At 47.2% G+C, this 15,115-nt stretch overlaps 1 protein-coding gene across 3 annotated transcripts in view; it reads right to left on the bottom strand.

Moving 5' to 3' along the window:
• Nucleotides 1-15,115, bottom strand: part of DHRSX (dehydrogenase/reductase X-linked) — a 147,474-nt gene that overhangs the window by 21,299 nt on the left and 111,060 nt on the right. For all 3 annotated transcript variants that reach the window (XM_070366094.1, XM_070366096.1, XM_070366093.1), the window contains exon 5: nucleotides 5,311-5,518. In XM_070366094.1, coding sequence (XP_070222195.1) covers nucleotides 5,311-5,518 — 208 coding nt within the window. The remainder of the gene's footprint in view (nucleotides 1-5,310; nucleotides 5,519-15,115) is intronic.

Genomic DNA, 15,115 nt, shown 5'->3' with positions numbered 1-15,115 from the left:
AAACACAACTTTATAAGGCATTCATACTCCAGTGAAAAAATAAATATGCTAAAACTTTGAGTTTATGAGCTATGGTTTAAGAGTTTATGAGTTTAAGAGTTATGGTTGTCTACAATAGCACGGACAAGAGACAATGGAAAAAGTCAATACTTTTCTCTAAAGGAGTTATTTTTTAAAAAAAGAAGAAAAACAAAGAGTACAAGTAATTTCAGGAGTGGTTCCCTCGTGCTTTGAAAGATAAAGAAACATCCACAGTGGAAATGGAGAAGAATCAGAGCTGAGATACTAGAGAACAGGATTCCCATTAGAGTTTCTAAGTAAAGCCCCGAGGGACAGCAGACGCCCTAGGTATTGAAAACAATGAAGAGATGATTACAAGGTTAACAGCCAGCAGGCAGCCAAAAGGAAAAGTCAACCCACACACTAAAGCAGAAGATATTCATACAATGTCTACACAACTTGCTCCGAAACATGAGGCTTTTACTAAGTGCCCTTTGTAATACACGGTCTCAAAACCTTAAACTGAAACCATAAATACACCTTTGTTTTCAGTAAACAGTAACTTATTAATATAACTACCTCATAAATAATTTGAAGGCCAATCGAAAACAGAAGTAGAGATATTACTGTGGTAGCCTTTTTGTTGGAAAAAAAAAAAATGTTTCTTCCATACTTTTATGTTCTGTAACGAAGGCATGCAAATTAAAGCAACAACGGTCAGATTAACAAGGGAAACACATGAATTTCACTTCTAATTTCACAGGTATGGGGGATTTCATAGAAAAGAAATGCCAAAGACTTGGGAAGTCCTCACTTCTCATAAGTTTCTGTTTTTAGTTCAATAAGGGAAGTTCCAGAAAGGCATCTTTCTGCATCTGTCGCTTCGCAATGGCCTTCAGCTCAAAATAATGTGTATATCAAAGTGGCACATATGAGTTGGCATGTTCAGATCCCTGTCACTTTCTCTATCTTAAAGCCAAGAGAAGGAAAGGCAAAGGATTGTATTTTAAACACAATACTCGCAAATCTGTGTACTGAAGCAAAGACGCGATAATTCTCTAAAGGGTTGGTTCTTGATGAACAACCTAGGAAAGCATTCCTTAGAGATGGGAAATCTTTTTTTTTTTTTTTTTTTTAATTTTTATTTTTTTTAAAGATGTTCCGGAAGGCCATGGCACAGCCCTCTGGGCTGACTACCCCCACCCAGCACGGTAACCTCTGACAACCCCGGGAAATCTTATCCTAAATTGCAGCAGTGTGGTTTTCTCGGTTGAGAAGAGGACACTGGGCTTTGATACCTGCGTTTCATGTAAGTGGTGTTTACAAGGCTGAGTGTTATATATTTGGTCTGGGTCTGGCACTGAACTCAGAGCCAATCTAAGCCCACCGCAGTAAGGACACTGAGTTACCAGAGACCAGGTGCTAAGTGGACACAGTGAGGAAGGGCATTCATTGCTAGCAAGACACTAGGAATGCAGTAGATCATACATTTGCACTAAAAAAAAAAAAAAAAAAGAGTTTTTCAAGTTCTCATCAGAGAAAAAATAGGTACTGTCTAAAGGGCTTCCCCCGTGGCTCAGTGGTAAAGAATCTGCCTGTGATGCAGGAGGCATGGGTTCGATCCCTGAGTCCGGAAGCTCCCCTGGAGGAGCGAACTGCAACCCACTCCAGTTTTCTTGCCTGGAGAATTCCATGGACAGAGGAGCCTGGTGGGCTACACTCCTTGGGGTCATAGAGAGTCGGACACGACTGAGCCACTAAACAACATCAACAGCATAAAATAAGCTGCAGAAACGGGACCAGAGGACTTCCGTGGTGTTCCAGTCATTAAGACTTTACCTCCCAGCGTAACGGACGTGAGTTTGATCCCTGGTCAGGGAACTAAGATCCCTGCATGCAGCAGGGCGTGTCCAGAAAGTAACAAAGTTAAATAAGGAACAAGGATATGTTTTACAGCACGAGGAATATAGCCAATGTTAGACAATAAATACAATATAATCTTTAAATTTATATACTATATATTAATATGGAAATTATTATATATATACTATATATTAATACAGAAATGGGAAATATATTTCCCATTATATATCGGAAATGGTAAATTTATATACTATATATTAATATGGAAATGGGAAATGTATATATACTATATATTTATATATATATACTATATATTATATGGAAATGGAAAATATATATATACTATATATTAATATGGAAATGGGAAATTAATACCCACTCCAGTATTCTTGCCTGGAGAATCGTGACGGATGGAGGAGCCTGGTGGCTACGGTCCATCAGGTTGCAGAGTCCTGACCAACTAACACACATGCAAATGATGATATAAATATGATAATATATGTGACTATGCAAGTATAATTATGCTTATACATACAATTATATAAATATTAACACAATTATTTAAGTTAAATAAGTTTAACTGTTCAAGTTTAAAAGTTATATATTCAATATATTTAACAATTATATGTTTAATATATTATATAATATATGCAATATTATACAATATTACATTTACATGTTATTACATAAATATAGTAAATATAACTGTATTAAGACTAGCTATATATTAGCTATATACTTATATAAATATTGTTGTATATATAAATTAATATATGTCATATATAATGATATAATACTGGCTGGGTTGCCATTTCCCTCCTCCAGAGGCTCTTCCCAACCCAGGGATCGAACCCAGTCTCTCATATCGTAGGCAGATTCTTTACCATCTGAGCCACCAGGGAAGCTCCATATATTAAATGTATACCATATATGATTATATATAATAACATATAATATGTGTATGTCGAAGCCTTTCCCTGCTCCAGAGGATCTTCCCAGACCCAGGCACCGAACTGGGGTCTCCTGTGCTGCAGGCGGATTCTTTCCCAGCTGAGCTACCAGGGAAGCCCTGATAAGCCATCACGGAAAAGAATAAAAAAAAAAGAGAACGGACATACATGTATACAGACGGCACTTTGCTCCAAGGTGGAAATTACAACACTGTACATCAGCTATGCCTCATAGACTAAATTTGAACTATGCTGCACGGTTTTCTCACGTGTTGAAGAATGTAATAGGGTTTGCCTCAAAGCGTAAATATAAATAGTCTGATATGCAGACAGTGCTTACATGTGTGACCGCAAAACAGCAAACAGTTCCTAACCTGGGCAGATCTCATTTTCCTGCAGGTCAGCGATATTGGGTTTTGGTGCACACTGACGGTCTGGGTGAGCTCCGTGTTGAGTAAATCTACTGGCGCCGTGTTTAAAAACAGCGTGTGTCCCCCTGATATCTCTGTGTCACATTTCTGTCATTCTTGCCGTATCCTTTTTTTAAATTTGACAGAATTTTTATTTCAGTGCCCTAATCCCAAATAGAAGTGAAGGGCCAGTTGAAAATGGTGCTCTCAAGTTCTGACATGACATTTAACAGCTGTGAGTTGCTAGGTTATAAGCAAGGTGTACACGAGATCAGAGATCAGATTAGATCAGTTGCTCAGTCGTGTCCAACTCTTTGTGACCCCATGAATCGCAGCACACCAGGCCTCCCTGTCCATCACCAACTCCCAGAGTTCACTCAGACTCACGTCCATCGAGTCAGTGATGCCATCCAGCCATCTCATCCTCTGTCGTCCCCTTCTCCTCCTGCCCCCTATCCCTCCCAGCATCAGAGTCTTTTCCAATGAGTCAACTCTTTGCATGAGGTGGCCAAAGTCCTGGAGTTTCAGCCTTAGCATCATTCCTTCCAAAGAAATCCCAGGGCTGATCTCCTTCAGAATGGACTAGTTGGATCTCCTTGCAGTCCAAGGGACTCTCAAGAGTCTTCTCCAACACCACAGTTCAAAAGCATCAATTCTTCGGTGCTCAGCCTTCTTCACAGTCCAACTCTCACATCCATACATGACCACAGGAAAAACCATAGCCTTGACTAGACGGACCTTTGTTGGCAAAGTAATGTCTCTGCTTTTCAATATGCTATCTAGGTTGGTCATAACTTTCCTTCCAAGGAGTAAGCGTCTTTTAATTTCATGGCTGCAGTCACCATCTGCAGTGATTTTGGAGCCCCAGAAAAATAAAGTCTGACACTTTTTCCACTGTTTCCCCATCTATTTTCCATGAAGTGATGGGACCGGATGCCATGATCTTCGTTTTCTGAATGTTGAGCTTCGTTTTGTGAATGTACACGAGATGGAAACAAGTAATATAAAAAATGTAGGCTGCCAGGAGATTCGTATTATCATTTCTTCAGGGGCATATTTCCAGCTGAATCTAAATTAAAGGTCTGCTTTCTCACAGTCTTTTAAACCTTTGCATGAGGATCATATTTGTCACGCTGAGCTGTGATGAGTGACCTGTGATGTGACTACTGCAAAAAGGCTGTGACTTTCATGCAGAGTGAAGTCAGAAAGAGAAAAACAAATACCGTGTATTAACACTTAGACGAAACGTAGAGAAACGGTAGGTTTTCAGTAGCTAAGTCATGTCCGACTTTTTGCGACCCCACGGACTGCAGCCCGCCAGGTTCCCCCGTCCATGGGATTCTCCGGGCAAGAGTACTTGAGCAGGTTGCCATTCCCTTCTCCAGGGAGAGAAATGGTATAGACGCTCTTATTTGCAAAACAGAAAGACACGCAGACCTAGAGGACAAACATATGGACACCAAAGGGGGATGTCCGGGTGGGATGAATTGAGAGACAGAGATTGATACACATGCACGGTTGATACTATGCATAAAATAGGCCACTAGAGAAGTACTGACCACACAAGAACTCTTACAGATTACAGGTCGCTGAGATGAGACGGTTGGATGGCATCACGGACTCGACGGACATGAGTTTGAGCACGCTCCGGGAGTTGGTGATGGACAGGGAGGCCTGGCGTGCTGCAGTCCACGGGATCGCACAGAGTCGGACACGACTGAGCGACTGAACTGAACACTCAAGGCTCAGGGGACGGTTGGCATTCTTCAGCAATAAAGGATTTTTTTAAATGAAGGTCTGCACCCTGTTATTTTAGTCACAATGCTATTTATTGCACATCTAAGAAATTACAGGCTAGAGTAAGCATCCCTTTCAGATGTAGTAGAAAGAAAAGCCAATTTGTGCGCCTCGCTTTCACGTGATATGTGCTTTATCACTGCAGTCTGGAACCAAAACGCACAGCCTCTCCCAGGTCTGCCTCTGTTGGTCACTGCAGATTTTTGCCACGAGAGAGGCTGAGCTGCAGACCAGGAGGTGGGAAGTGACGTCGCCTGGGACAAGTGACGTCCCTTGCCTCCCCGACTCACCTGCTCTGGAGGTCGTCCAGGTTCAGCTCCCCCACGTAGTGAGTGGCCGAGGACACGGTCACCACCCGGGCGCTGCGGCCAGGGGCGCCCGACTCCCGCAGGGTGTCCAGGAGGAGGTTGGTCAGCAGGAAGTGCCCCAGATAGTTGACGCCAAAGTGCTCCTCAAAGCCGTCCTCCGTGGTCCTCTGGGGCACCATCATCACACCAGCTGGGGACAAAGGGGGCCTCAGGACAGTCAGAAAGGAGTGGGGGCGGGGTGGGGAGAGATGAGATTCTACGCTGTCCCCCAGACAATGGGGAAGCCAGCACCCCTTCCTGCCTCAGTGTCCAGCCCTGTCCACGGCAAATAGATGAGAGCAAAGTGGAAGCGGTGACAGACTTTTTTTCCTTGGGCTCCAAAATCACCAAGGACGGTGACTGCAGCCACAAAACTAAAAGACGCTTGCTCCTTGGAAGGAAAGTTATGGCCAACTTAGACGGCATTTTGAAAAGCAGAGACATTGCTTTGCAGACAAAGGTCCGTCTAGTCAAGGCTATGGTTTTTCCTGTGGTCATTATGGATGTGAGGTTTGGACTATAAAGAAAGCTGAGCACCGAAGAATGGATGCTTTTGAACTGTGGTGTTGGAGAAGACTCTTGGGAGTCGCTTGGACTGCAAGGAGATCCAACCAGTCCATCCTAAAGGAGATCAGTCCTGAAGATTCATTGGAAGGACTGAAGCTGAAGCTCCAATACTGTGGCCACCTCATGTGAAGAGGTGACTCACTGGAAAAGACCCTGATGCTGGGAAAGATTGAAGGTGGGAAGAGAAAGTGTGACAGAGGATGAGATGCTGGGATGGCATCGCCGACTCAATGGACATGGCTTTGAGTAAACTCCAGGAGTTGTTGATGGACAGGGAGGCCTGGCGTGCTGCGGCTCATGGGGTTGCAGTGTCGGATACAACATAGCCACCGAAGAACAGCAATAAGGTGCTCAATCAATGCAACTGCACTTGGGTCTTCCCGAAACCCTCACCACTCCCCTCTACCTTCAGTCTCCGGAAAATTGGCCTCTGTGAAATCTGTCCCTGGTGCCAAACAGGCTGGGGAACACTCATATAGCACCTAAAATCCAATGAACAAAATATTGGGTTTCCAAAGAGACTGTTTACATTTCCTGTAAGATCTTCCAGAAAATTTCAAAAGAATGTTTTGGCCAACCCAATAGATTGTGAGTTTGGGGCTGATGTATACGTATAGCTATAGTTAAAATAAAATGTGCTTTAAACTGTGCTCAGTTGCTCAGTCATCTCTGACTATTTCACTGCAGCCCACCAGGCTCCTCTGTCCATGGGATTTCTCCAGGCAAGAGTACGGGAGTGGGTTGCCATTCCCTTCTCCAGGGGAATCTTGCCAACCAAGGGATTGAACCTTCATCTCCTGCATTGGCAGGCAGAATCTTTACCACCTGAAGGTGACAAGTGAAAGTGAATGCCGATCAGTTGTCTCTGACTTTACGACCCCATGGATTATACAGTCAGTGGGATTCTCCAGGCCAGAATACAGGAGTGGGGAGCCTTTCCCTTCTCCAGGGGACCTTCCCAACCCAGGGATCGAACCCAGGTCTCCTGCATTGCAGGCAGATTCTTTACCAGCTGAGCCACAGGGGGAGCCCTGAGAAGCCCCTTAAAATAAAATGCCTTTTAAATATAAAAAAAAAAAAAAGTCAAGGGGTTGGGAAAGTTCACACCAGTAAATTACATAGAACCAATATCCATTATTTTAAGACTACACCCACTCATCGTCTTTCTTCCCAAAACCTCTATATAAACAGAACAGGTTTCCTCAACTAGAGACATTTTCTGCACAGTGGTCAGGGGTCTAGACGTGTGTGGTTCTGAAATGAGAAACTTTGCTACGAGTTTCACATATCAACTGAGTTTGCTGTTATTATATGATGTTAAGCTCAAAGATGTTTTAAAATGTTGTCCTGTATTAAACCATAGTCTATAAAAAGTAACATATATACAATAGAATGTCTAATGAATGTGTCTCTCAGTCGTGTCCAACTCTTTGCAACCCCATGGACTGTAGCCCCACCAGGCTCCTCTGTCCATGGGATTCTCCAGGCAAGAGTACGGGAGTGGGTTGTCATGCCCTCCTCCAGGGGATCTTACAGACTGAGGGATCGAACCGGGGTCTCCTGCATCAAAGGCAGATTCATAATCCAGCAAGCCACCTGGAAAGCCCACCATGGAATATTCTGCTGCTGCTAAGGCGCTTCAGTCGTGTCCGACTCTGTGCGACCCCATAGACGGCAGCCCACCAGCCTCCTTCCTCCCTGGGATTCTCCAGGCAAGAGCACTGGAGTGGGTTGCCATTTCCTTCTCCAATGCATGAAAGGTGAAAAGTGAAAGTGAAGTCGCTCAGTCGTGTCAGACTCTATGCGACCCCATAGACAGCAGCCTACCAGGCTCCTCTGTCCATGGGATTTTCCAGGCAAGAGTACTGGAGTGGGTTTACTCGGCCATAAAAAGGAATAAAATTGTGTCAGTTGCAGAGATGTGGATGGACCTAGAGTCTGTCATACAAAGCGAAGTAAGTCACGAAAACAAGTACCCTACATTCACGCATATATGCGGAATCTAGAAAAACGGTTCAGAGGAACCTAATTTCAGGGCAGTAATAGAGATGCAGACGCAGAGAACAGTTTGGGGGACGCTTGGGGAAGGAGAGGGTGGGAAGAATAGAAGAGAAAAGGGCCGGCGTAAAGGACTGATATACACACAACCACGTGTGAAGCAGACAGCTAGTGGGAAGCTCTGTATAGCCCAGGGAGCTCAGCTTGGGGCTCTGTGATGACCTAGAGGGGTGGGTGGGGGCTGGGAGGGAGGCTCACGAGGGAGGGGATATATGCATAGTCTAGCTCATTTGGGCTTCCCTGGGGGCTCAGCTGGTAAAGAATCTGCCTGCAATGCAGGCGACCTGGGTTCCATCCCTGGTTTGGAAAGATGCGCCTGGAGAAGGGAAAGGCTACCCACTCCAGTATCCTTTCCTGGAGAATGCCATGGACAGAGGAGCCTGGCGGGCTGCAGTCCACGGGGTCGCAAAGAGTCGGACACGACTGAGCGACTAAAGCCAGCACACGGCTGGTTCACTTCATTCTATGGCAGAAACAAACACAACGTTGGAAAATCAATTATAGCCCAACAAAAAAATTGTTAAGAATACACCAAACTCGCACTGGATATCTGTTTTACATGTGATGAAAAGTAAGGTGTGTGATAAGAACGTTTCTGAAGAGTGTGTCGGGGATGCCCTTCAGAAGCTGTCTGGAAGAATCCAGGCAGAGGTGGTCAAGAGGCATCTTGGAGACAATGTGGACAGTTCCCTGGAGATAAGTTCCCTGGATGTCGAAGGTGGATGGGACGAAGCTGCGTTCAATAAGCTGTGTGCATGCCCGCAGAAGGGAGGGTACTCAGCGTACATTCCAGGGGCACGAGGCTCACATGAGGCTGGTCGGGAAAGGACCCAGGGCTCCAGGCAGAGGGACAGCCAGCCTGCTCAGTGTCTGGAGATGCGTTCCCTCGGGAGACAGAGTCTGCAGCACATTTCCTGAGTCGCGGTGGCCTCCTGAACTCTGCTGTCATGAGTGGAACTTGGCGGTGGTGACAAGGTCGTAGAGCACACATGAGGCTGGTCGGGAAAGGACCCAGGGCTCCAGGCAGAGGGACAGCCAGCCTGCTCAGTGTCTGGACACGTGTTCCCTCGGGAGACAGAGTCTGCAGCACATTTCCTGAGTCGCGGTGGCCTCCTGAACTCTGCTGTCATGAGTGGAACTTGGCGGTGGTGACAAGGTCGTAGAGCATCCGAGGGCATGTTCAGAAAAGACCCCAGCTTTCAGAATTCTGTCTCTCGGGGCAGAGCTAGCCTCCCGAGAGAAGGCTGGCACTCCTAAGACCTCTGTTCTGGCGCAGAGACCACACGTGGGGATCTCGTCAACCAGCCCAGCGGAGGCCAGGAGCCAGGCAGGACTAACTTCATGCCTGGAGAAGACTCTTGAGAGTCCCTTGGACTGCAAAGAGAGCATACCAGTCCATCCTAAAGGAAATCAACCCTGAGTATTCACTGGAAGGACTGATGCTGAAGCTGAAGCTCCAATACTTTGGCCACCTGATGCAAAGAACTGAGTCATTTGAAAAGACCCTGATGCTGGGAATGATTGAAGGCAGGAGGAGAAGGGGCCGACAGAGGATGAGATGGTTGGATGGCATCACCAGCTCGATGGACATGAGTTTGAGCAAGCTCCAGAAGTTGCTGATGGACAGGGAGGCCTGGCGTGCTGCAGTCCATGGGGTCGCAAAGAGTCGGACACGACTGAGTGAGTGAACAATGACGACAACTTCATACCACAGGAGAAAGCCACTCTGGACGTGAGACCCTTGTGGCACGTTCAGATAACAGCAGCTCTGGGTACAACCCCACGGGAGGACCAGAGGGACAGTGGTCCAAAATGCAGGCAAAGGACTGTAGTTATTTCAATATATCTGTATGCTTGCTTGCTCACTCGTGTCCAATTCTCTGAGGCCCCGTGGACTGTAGCCCACCAAGTTCTTTTTGTCCATGGGGTTTTCCAGCCACGAATACTGGAGCAGGTTGCTAGCAGTGTTAATCACAACAGACAAGACGTGGAAATAACCTAAGTGTCCATTGACACTGAATGGATATGGAAGATGTGGTGTGTGTGTGTGTGTGTGTGTGTGTGTGTGTTCCCTCATTCCTTTTTTATGACTGAGTGATATTCCATTTGACTGAGTAATATTCCATATATTCCATGGGCTTCCCTGGTGGCTCAGCTGGTAAAGAATCCGCCTGCAATGTGGGAGACCATTATATACACATACATACATACATACACACACACACATATATATATATAATGGAATATTACTCAGCCATGAAAAAGAATGAAATAACGCCATTTGCAGAGACATGGCTGGACCCAGAGATGATCATACTAAGCTAACTAAGGTATAAACAGAAAGACAAATACCGCTTAGTATCACTTATATGTCAAATCTAAAATCTCCATCTCTAATCCAGCATTCCCACACCTGGGCATATATCTAGAGAAAACCATTTCAAAAGACACATGCACCCCAATGCTCACTGCAGACAAGACAGGGAAGCAACCTCAGTGTCTTATCGACAGATGAATGGATATAGAAGATGTGGACATAGATACAACAGGATATTGAGTGAGTGAGTGAAAGTCGCTCAGTCGTGTCCGACTCTCTGCGACCCCATGGGCTATGCAGTCCATGAGATTCTCCAGGCCAGAATACTAGAGTGGGTAGCCCTTTCCCTTCTCTAGGGGATCTTTCCAACACAGGGACGGAACCCTGGTCTCCCGCATTGCAGGCGGATTCTTTACCAGTTGAGCCACCAGGGAAGCCCATTACTCAGAATATTACTCAGTCAAATGGAATATCACTCAGTCACAAAAAAAGGAATGAAATAATCCCATTTGCTGAAACACAGATGGACTTGAAGGTATTACGCTACCAGAAATAAGTCAGGGAAAGATAAAACACTGCATCATATCACTTGTACGTGGAATCTTAAAAATACCACAAAGTAGTGAATATAACCACAAAGAAACAGACTCAGATGTACAAGGAGCAAACTGGTGGTGACCAGCAGAAGAGAAGGAAGGGGTGGGGGCAAGAGGGGGGAGAGGGTTAAGAGGTACAAACCAGTATGTATTAGTATAAAATTCCCTCATAGCTCAGCTGGTAAAGAACCCGCCTGCAATGCAGGAGACCCCAGTTCAATTCCTGGGTCGGGAAAATCCGCTGGAGAAGGGATAGGCTACCCACTCCAGTATTCTTGGGCTTCCCTGGTGGCTCAGCTGGTACAGAACCCACCTGCAACGCAGGAGACCCCAGTTTAATTCCTGGGTCGGGAAAATCTGCTGGAAAAGGGATAGGCTACCCACTCCAGTATTCTTGGGCTTCCCTGGTGGCTCAGCTGGTAAAGAATCGGCCTGCAAAGCAAGAGACCTGGGTTCAACCACGGGGTTAGGAAGATCTCCCTGCAGAAGGGAAAGGCTACCCACTCCAGTCTTCTGGCCTGGAGAATTTCATGGACTGTACGGTCCATGGGGTCGCAGAGAGTCGGACACAGCTGAGCGACTTTCACTTCATTTCACATTAGTATAAAATAAAGTACAAGGATATATTTTACAGCACAGGGAACACAGCCAACATTTCATAATAACTATCCATGGACTACAAGTTTACCAATTGTGAATCACTACCCTCTACATTGTGGGTCAGCTGGTAAAGAGTCGGCCTGCAATGCAGGACAGCCGGGTACAATCCCTGGGTCAGGAAGATCCCCTGGAGGAGGAAATGGCAACCCACCCCAGTGTTCTTGCCTGGGGAATCCCATGGACAGAGGAGCCTGGAGGGCTGCAGTCCCTGGGGTCAGAAAGAGTCAGACACAGTTGAGGGACCACGAGTTTCATTTCATACTGTATACCTGCAACATATAACACTGTACACCCATTGTACTTCATAAAAGATGATTATTAACAAGAAAGCAGGTATTTATGAACCAGTTGTGCTGTGCTGTGCTTAGCCACTCATTCGTGTCTGACTCTTTGTGACCCCCACGGATTGCAGCCCGCCAGGCTCCTCTGTCCATGGGATTCTCCAGGCAAGAATTCTGGAGTGGGTTGCCATTTCCTCCTCCGGGGGATCTTCCCGACCCAGGGATCGAACCTGCATCTCCTGCTTGGCAGGTGGATTCTTGCCCACGGAGCCACCAGGGAAGCCCTTTGCTGTATCCGCATCCATCGGAAAACACGCCACGTCGTGGAACAGGGGCGCTGAAGGGGACACGGGGGTCGGCAGGAATTGCGGGTTGAATTTGAAGGTATCTCCAGTGCTTCAGCCTGTGGAGTTGAGGACCAGGTTATAAAAAAGCTGGTGCTGCTTCTCACATCCTCAAGATGCTCTTGGGGGACTTCCACCGTGGTCCAGTGGTTAGGAGTCTGCGCTTGCAATGCAGGGGGTCTGGGTTCCATCCCTGTTGACGAAGCTGAGGGGAAAATGGTCTTTGATTTCTCGGATACTGGCAGCAGAGAAACCACCCAGGAGAGTGTGGACGGCCAGACCTCAGCCCAGCTGATGGGCTCTGGAGCTAACGCTACTGGACAGACCCACTGGACTCATTCGTGTTTTTTTTTTTTTTGGCTGGGGCACTTGCGGTCAGGTGCTCGGTGATCTGAGCTGAAGGACAACCCCCTGAGCCATCTCTTTAAGGCTGGACCTATTCACTCAGTCCGTTCGGATTATGCATTTCCCAGCGATCACGGACGAGACAGGTCCCGTGCAGCCCGAGGGCTGTGCCAGCTCGGATGGTCTCCACACACAAACTCCGCTGACAGATTCGAGCAGAAACTCTCTGACTCCAGTCGACAGCGAGGAAGCTCCGGGTGCAGGGGGAGTTCAAGGTGACCTGGGAAATCTTCAAGGGTCATCTGAGCAAGCCCTGGGCAAGAGCATGGTGGGCGTAAATATATTTTTACAGCGGTGGCCCGGGCATCGCTGTTGTGCCTACAGCCCCACACCCCACCGCGTGCCAGACGCATGGGATCATCTGGGGATTCATCTACTGGGGGAGCCAGGTGTGGACGGCAGCACCCTGGATGCTGGGTTCAAAACTCCCAGGGTCCCCACTCATGACTAAACCCATGATTAAGTGAGTTGCCGCTGGGCTTTCCAGGTGGTTCAGGAGTCAGGAACCCGCCTGCCAGTGCAGGAGGTGTAAAAGACGCCGGTCTGATCCCTGGATCAGGAAGATGCCCTGGAGAAGGAAATGGCAACCCACTCCAGTATCCTTGCCTGGAGAATCCCACGGACAGAGGAGCCTGGAGGGCTACAGTCCGTGGGGTCACACAGAGTCAGACACGACTGAGCGACTTCACACACACACACACACACACACACACACAAACGCTATAAATGGAGAGAAAGCGTGTGACGCGAGTCAGGACCAGGGGGGTGACCGTGACCCCAGATCCTCGTCACACAAGCAGGACCCAGGGGGTGGGCGGCTGAGTGACCCCAGGGTTGGGGGTAGTAGACACACAGTCTCACCATGGACCAGGGAAAATGTAGACGTTCAAAGAGCAAACGACGGTGATCAGAATCTACCTTAAGTCAATGGGGAAATCATTAATGAGAGCACCGTGTGGAGGGGTCCACGGCTCAGTGCATCCACCGTGCTCCCCATAACATCATCTGCCTGTCACCACGGAGGGAAGACCACCATGCCTGCCCCATGCCCCAGGAGCAGGGCAGACGTGCTTCTCCAACCAGCAGCTATTCTTGGCTGGAAGCACCTCACAGCCTCTGATGTACGTACATCCAGGATGCCTGGGGTCGGCAGGATCGGAAACACCCAGCCTTGTGAACAGCTTTTGCATTGCACAATTTACAAGAGCCGAGATGTGGATGCAACCTAAATGTTGCAGAAAAATGGATAAAGAAGGTGTGGTACATATATACAGTGGAATATTACTCGGCCATGAAAAAGAATGACATATGCTTTTTGTAGCAACACGGACTTAGAGATTATCGTATTAACTGAAGTAAGTCAGACAGAGGAAGACAAATATCCTGTGGTATCAGTTATACATGGAATCTAAAAACACAGTCAAACAAACCTATTTACAAAATAAAGTCACAGATGTAGAGAACAAGATGATGATTACCAAAGCTGAAAGATCCCACCAGTCCATCCTAAAGGAAATCAGTCCTGAATATTCTTTGGAAGGACTGATGCTGAAGCTCCAATCCTTTGGCCACCTGATGAGAAGAGCTGACTCATTGGAAAAGACCCTGATGCTGGGAAAGATTGAAGGCAGGAGGAGAAGGGGACGACAGAGGATGACATGGTTGGATGGCATCACCGACTCAACGGACACGAGTTTGAGCAAACTCTGGGAGGTGGTGAAGGACAGGGAAGCCTGACATGCTGCAGTCCATGGGGTCACACAGAGTCAGACACGACTGAGCGACTGAACAATGACAACATTTGGGCACTTGCTCCTCAATAATCGGACCCCAGTCCCCGCTTTCCTGACTGCTCTGGACACCGAGGCCCCCTGGGGCCAGTGCCCGGAAGGCCAGCTCTAACGGTCCTTGGTCCATGAGCTGATTTATGCTATGAGTTCCTAAACTAATGAAGATCAACAGTGAAAACTGGGTTACTGTGTATCTGGCCAGGCAAGCCATCTCTGTCTTTCTCAGGGTTACCACTGACACATTTATTTGGCGGGGGGAACACACAGTTTTTAGTAATCCTTGATGTTGGGAGATTCATCTGGGAGAGTGATGGGATGTATTCCTGCAAGGACAAAGCATAAATTCTGAGCAGTGAACACAAACCTGTCCAAGTTCCGGCACAAGGATGGGAAACGAGATCCATCAAATTTGGACGGGAATAAATGATAAATATTGACCGGCTCTGCAGGACGTCCACTATTAATCATTCTCGGGGTGGACGAAGCCCCAGCCTCGATCACGAGTTCCCCCACCAGCGGAGAGAGGCAGTCTCCTGCCATTTGTGTGCACAAATATTCCCCGACTGGAATGCCGAACATCTGCAAAATCCTGATTGCTCTCTTTAATAATAAATTTTAGGGACTTTCCTTGCACTGTGGGCTTCCCTGGTGGCTCAGTTTGTAAAGAATCTGCCTGCAATGCAGGAGACCTGGGTTCGATCCCTGGGTTGGAAAGATTCCCCTGGAGAAG

The sequence above is a fragment of the Bos mutus genome, chromosome X, assembly GCF_027580195.1.
Source record: "Bos mutus isolate GX-2022 chromosome X, NWIPB_WYAK_1.1, whole genome shotgun sequence".
Classification (NCBI taxonomy): domain Eukaryota; kingdom Metazoa; phylum Chordata; class Mammalia; order Artiodactyla; family Bovidae; genus Bos; species Bos mutus.
The sequence above is the reverse complement of the archived record's forward strand: the minus strand, read 5'-3'. Positions and strand labels throughout refer to the sequence as shown.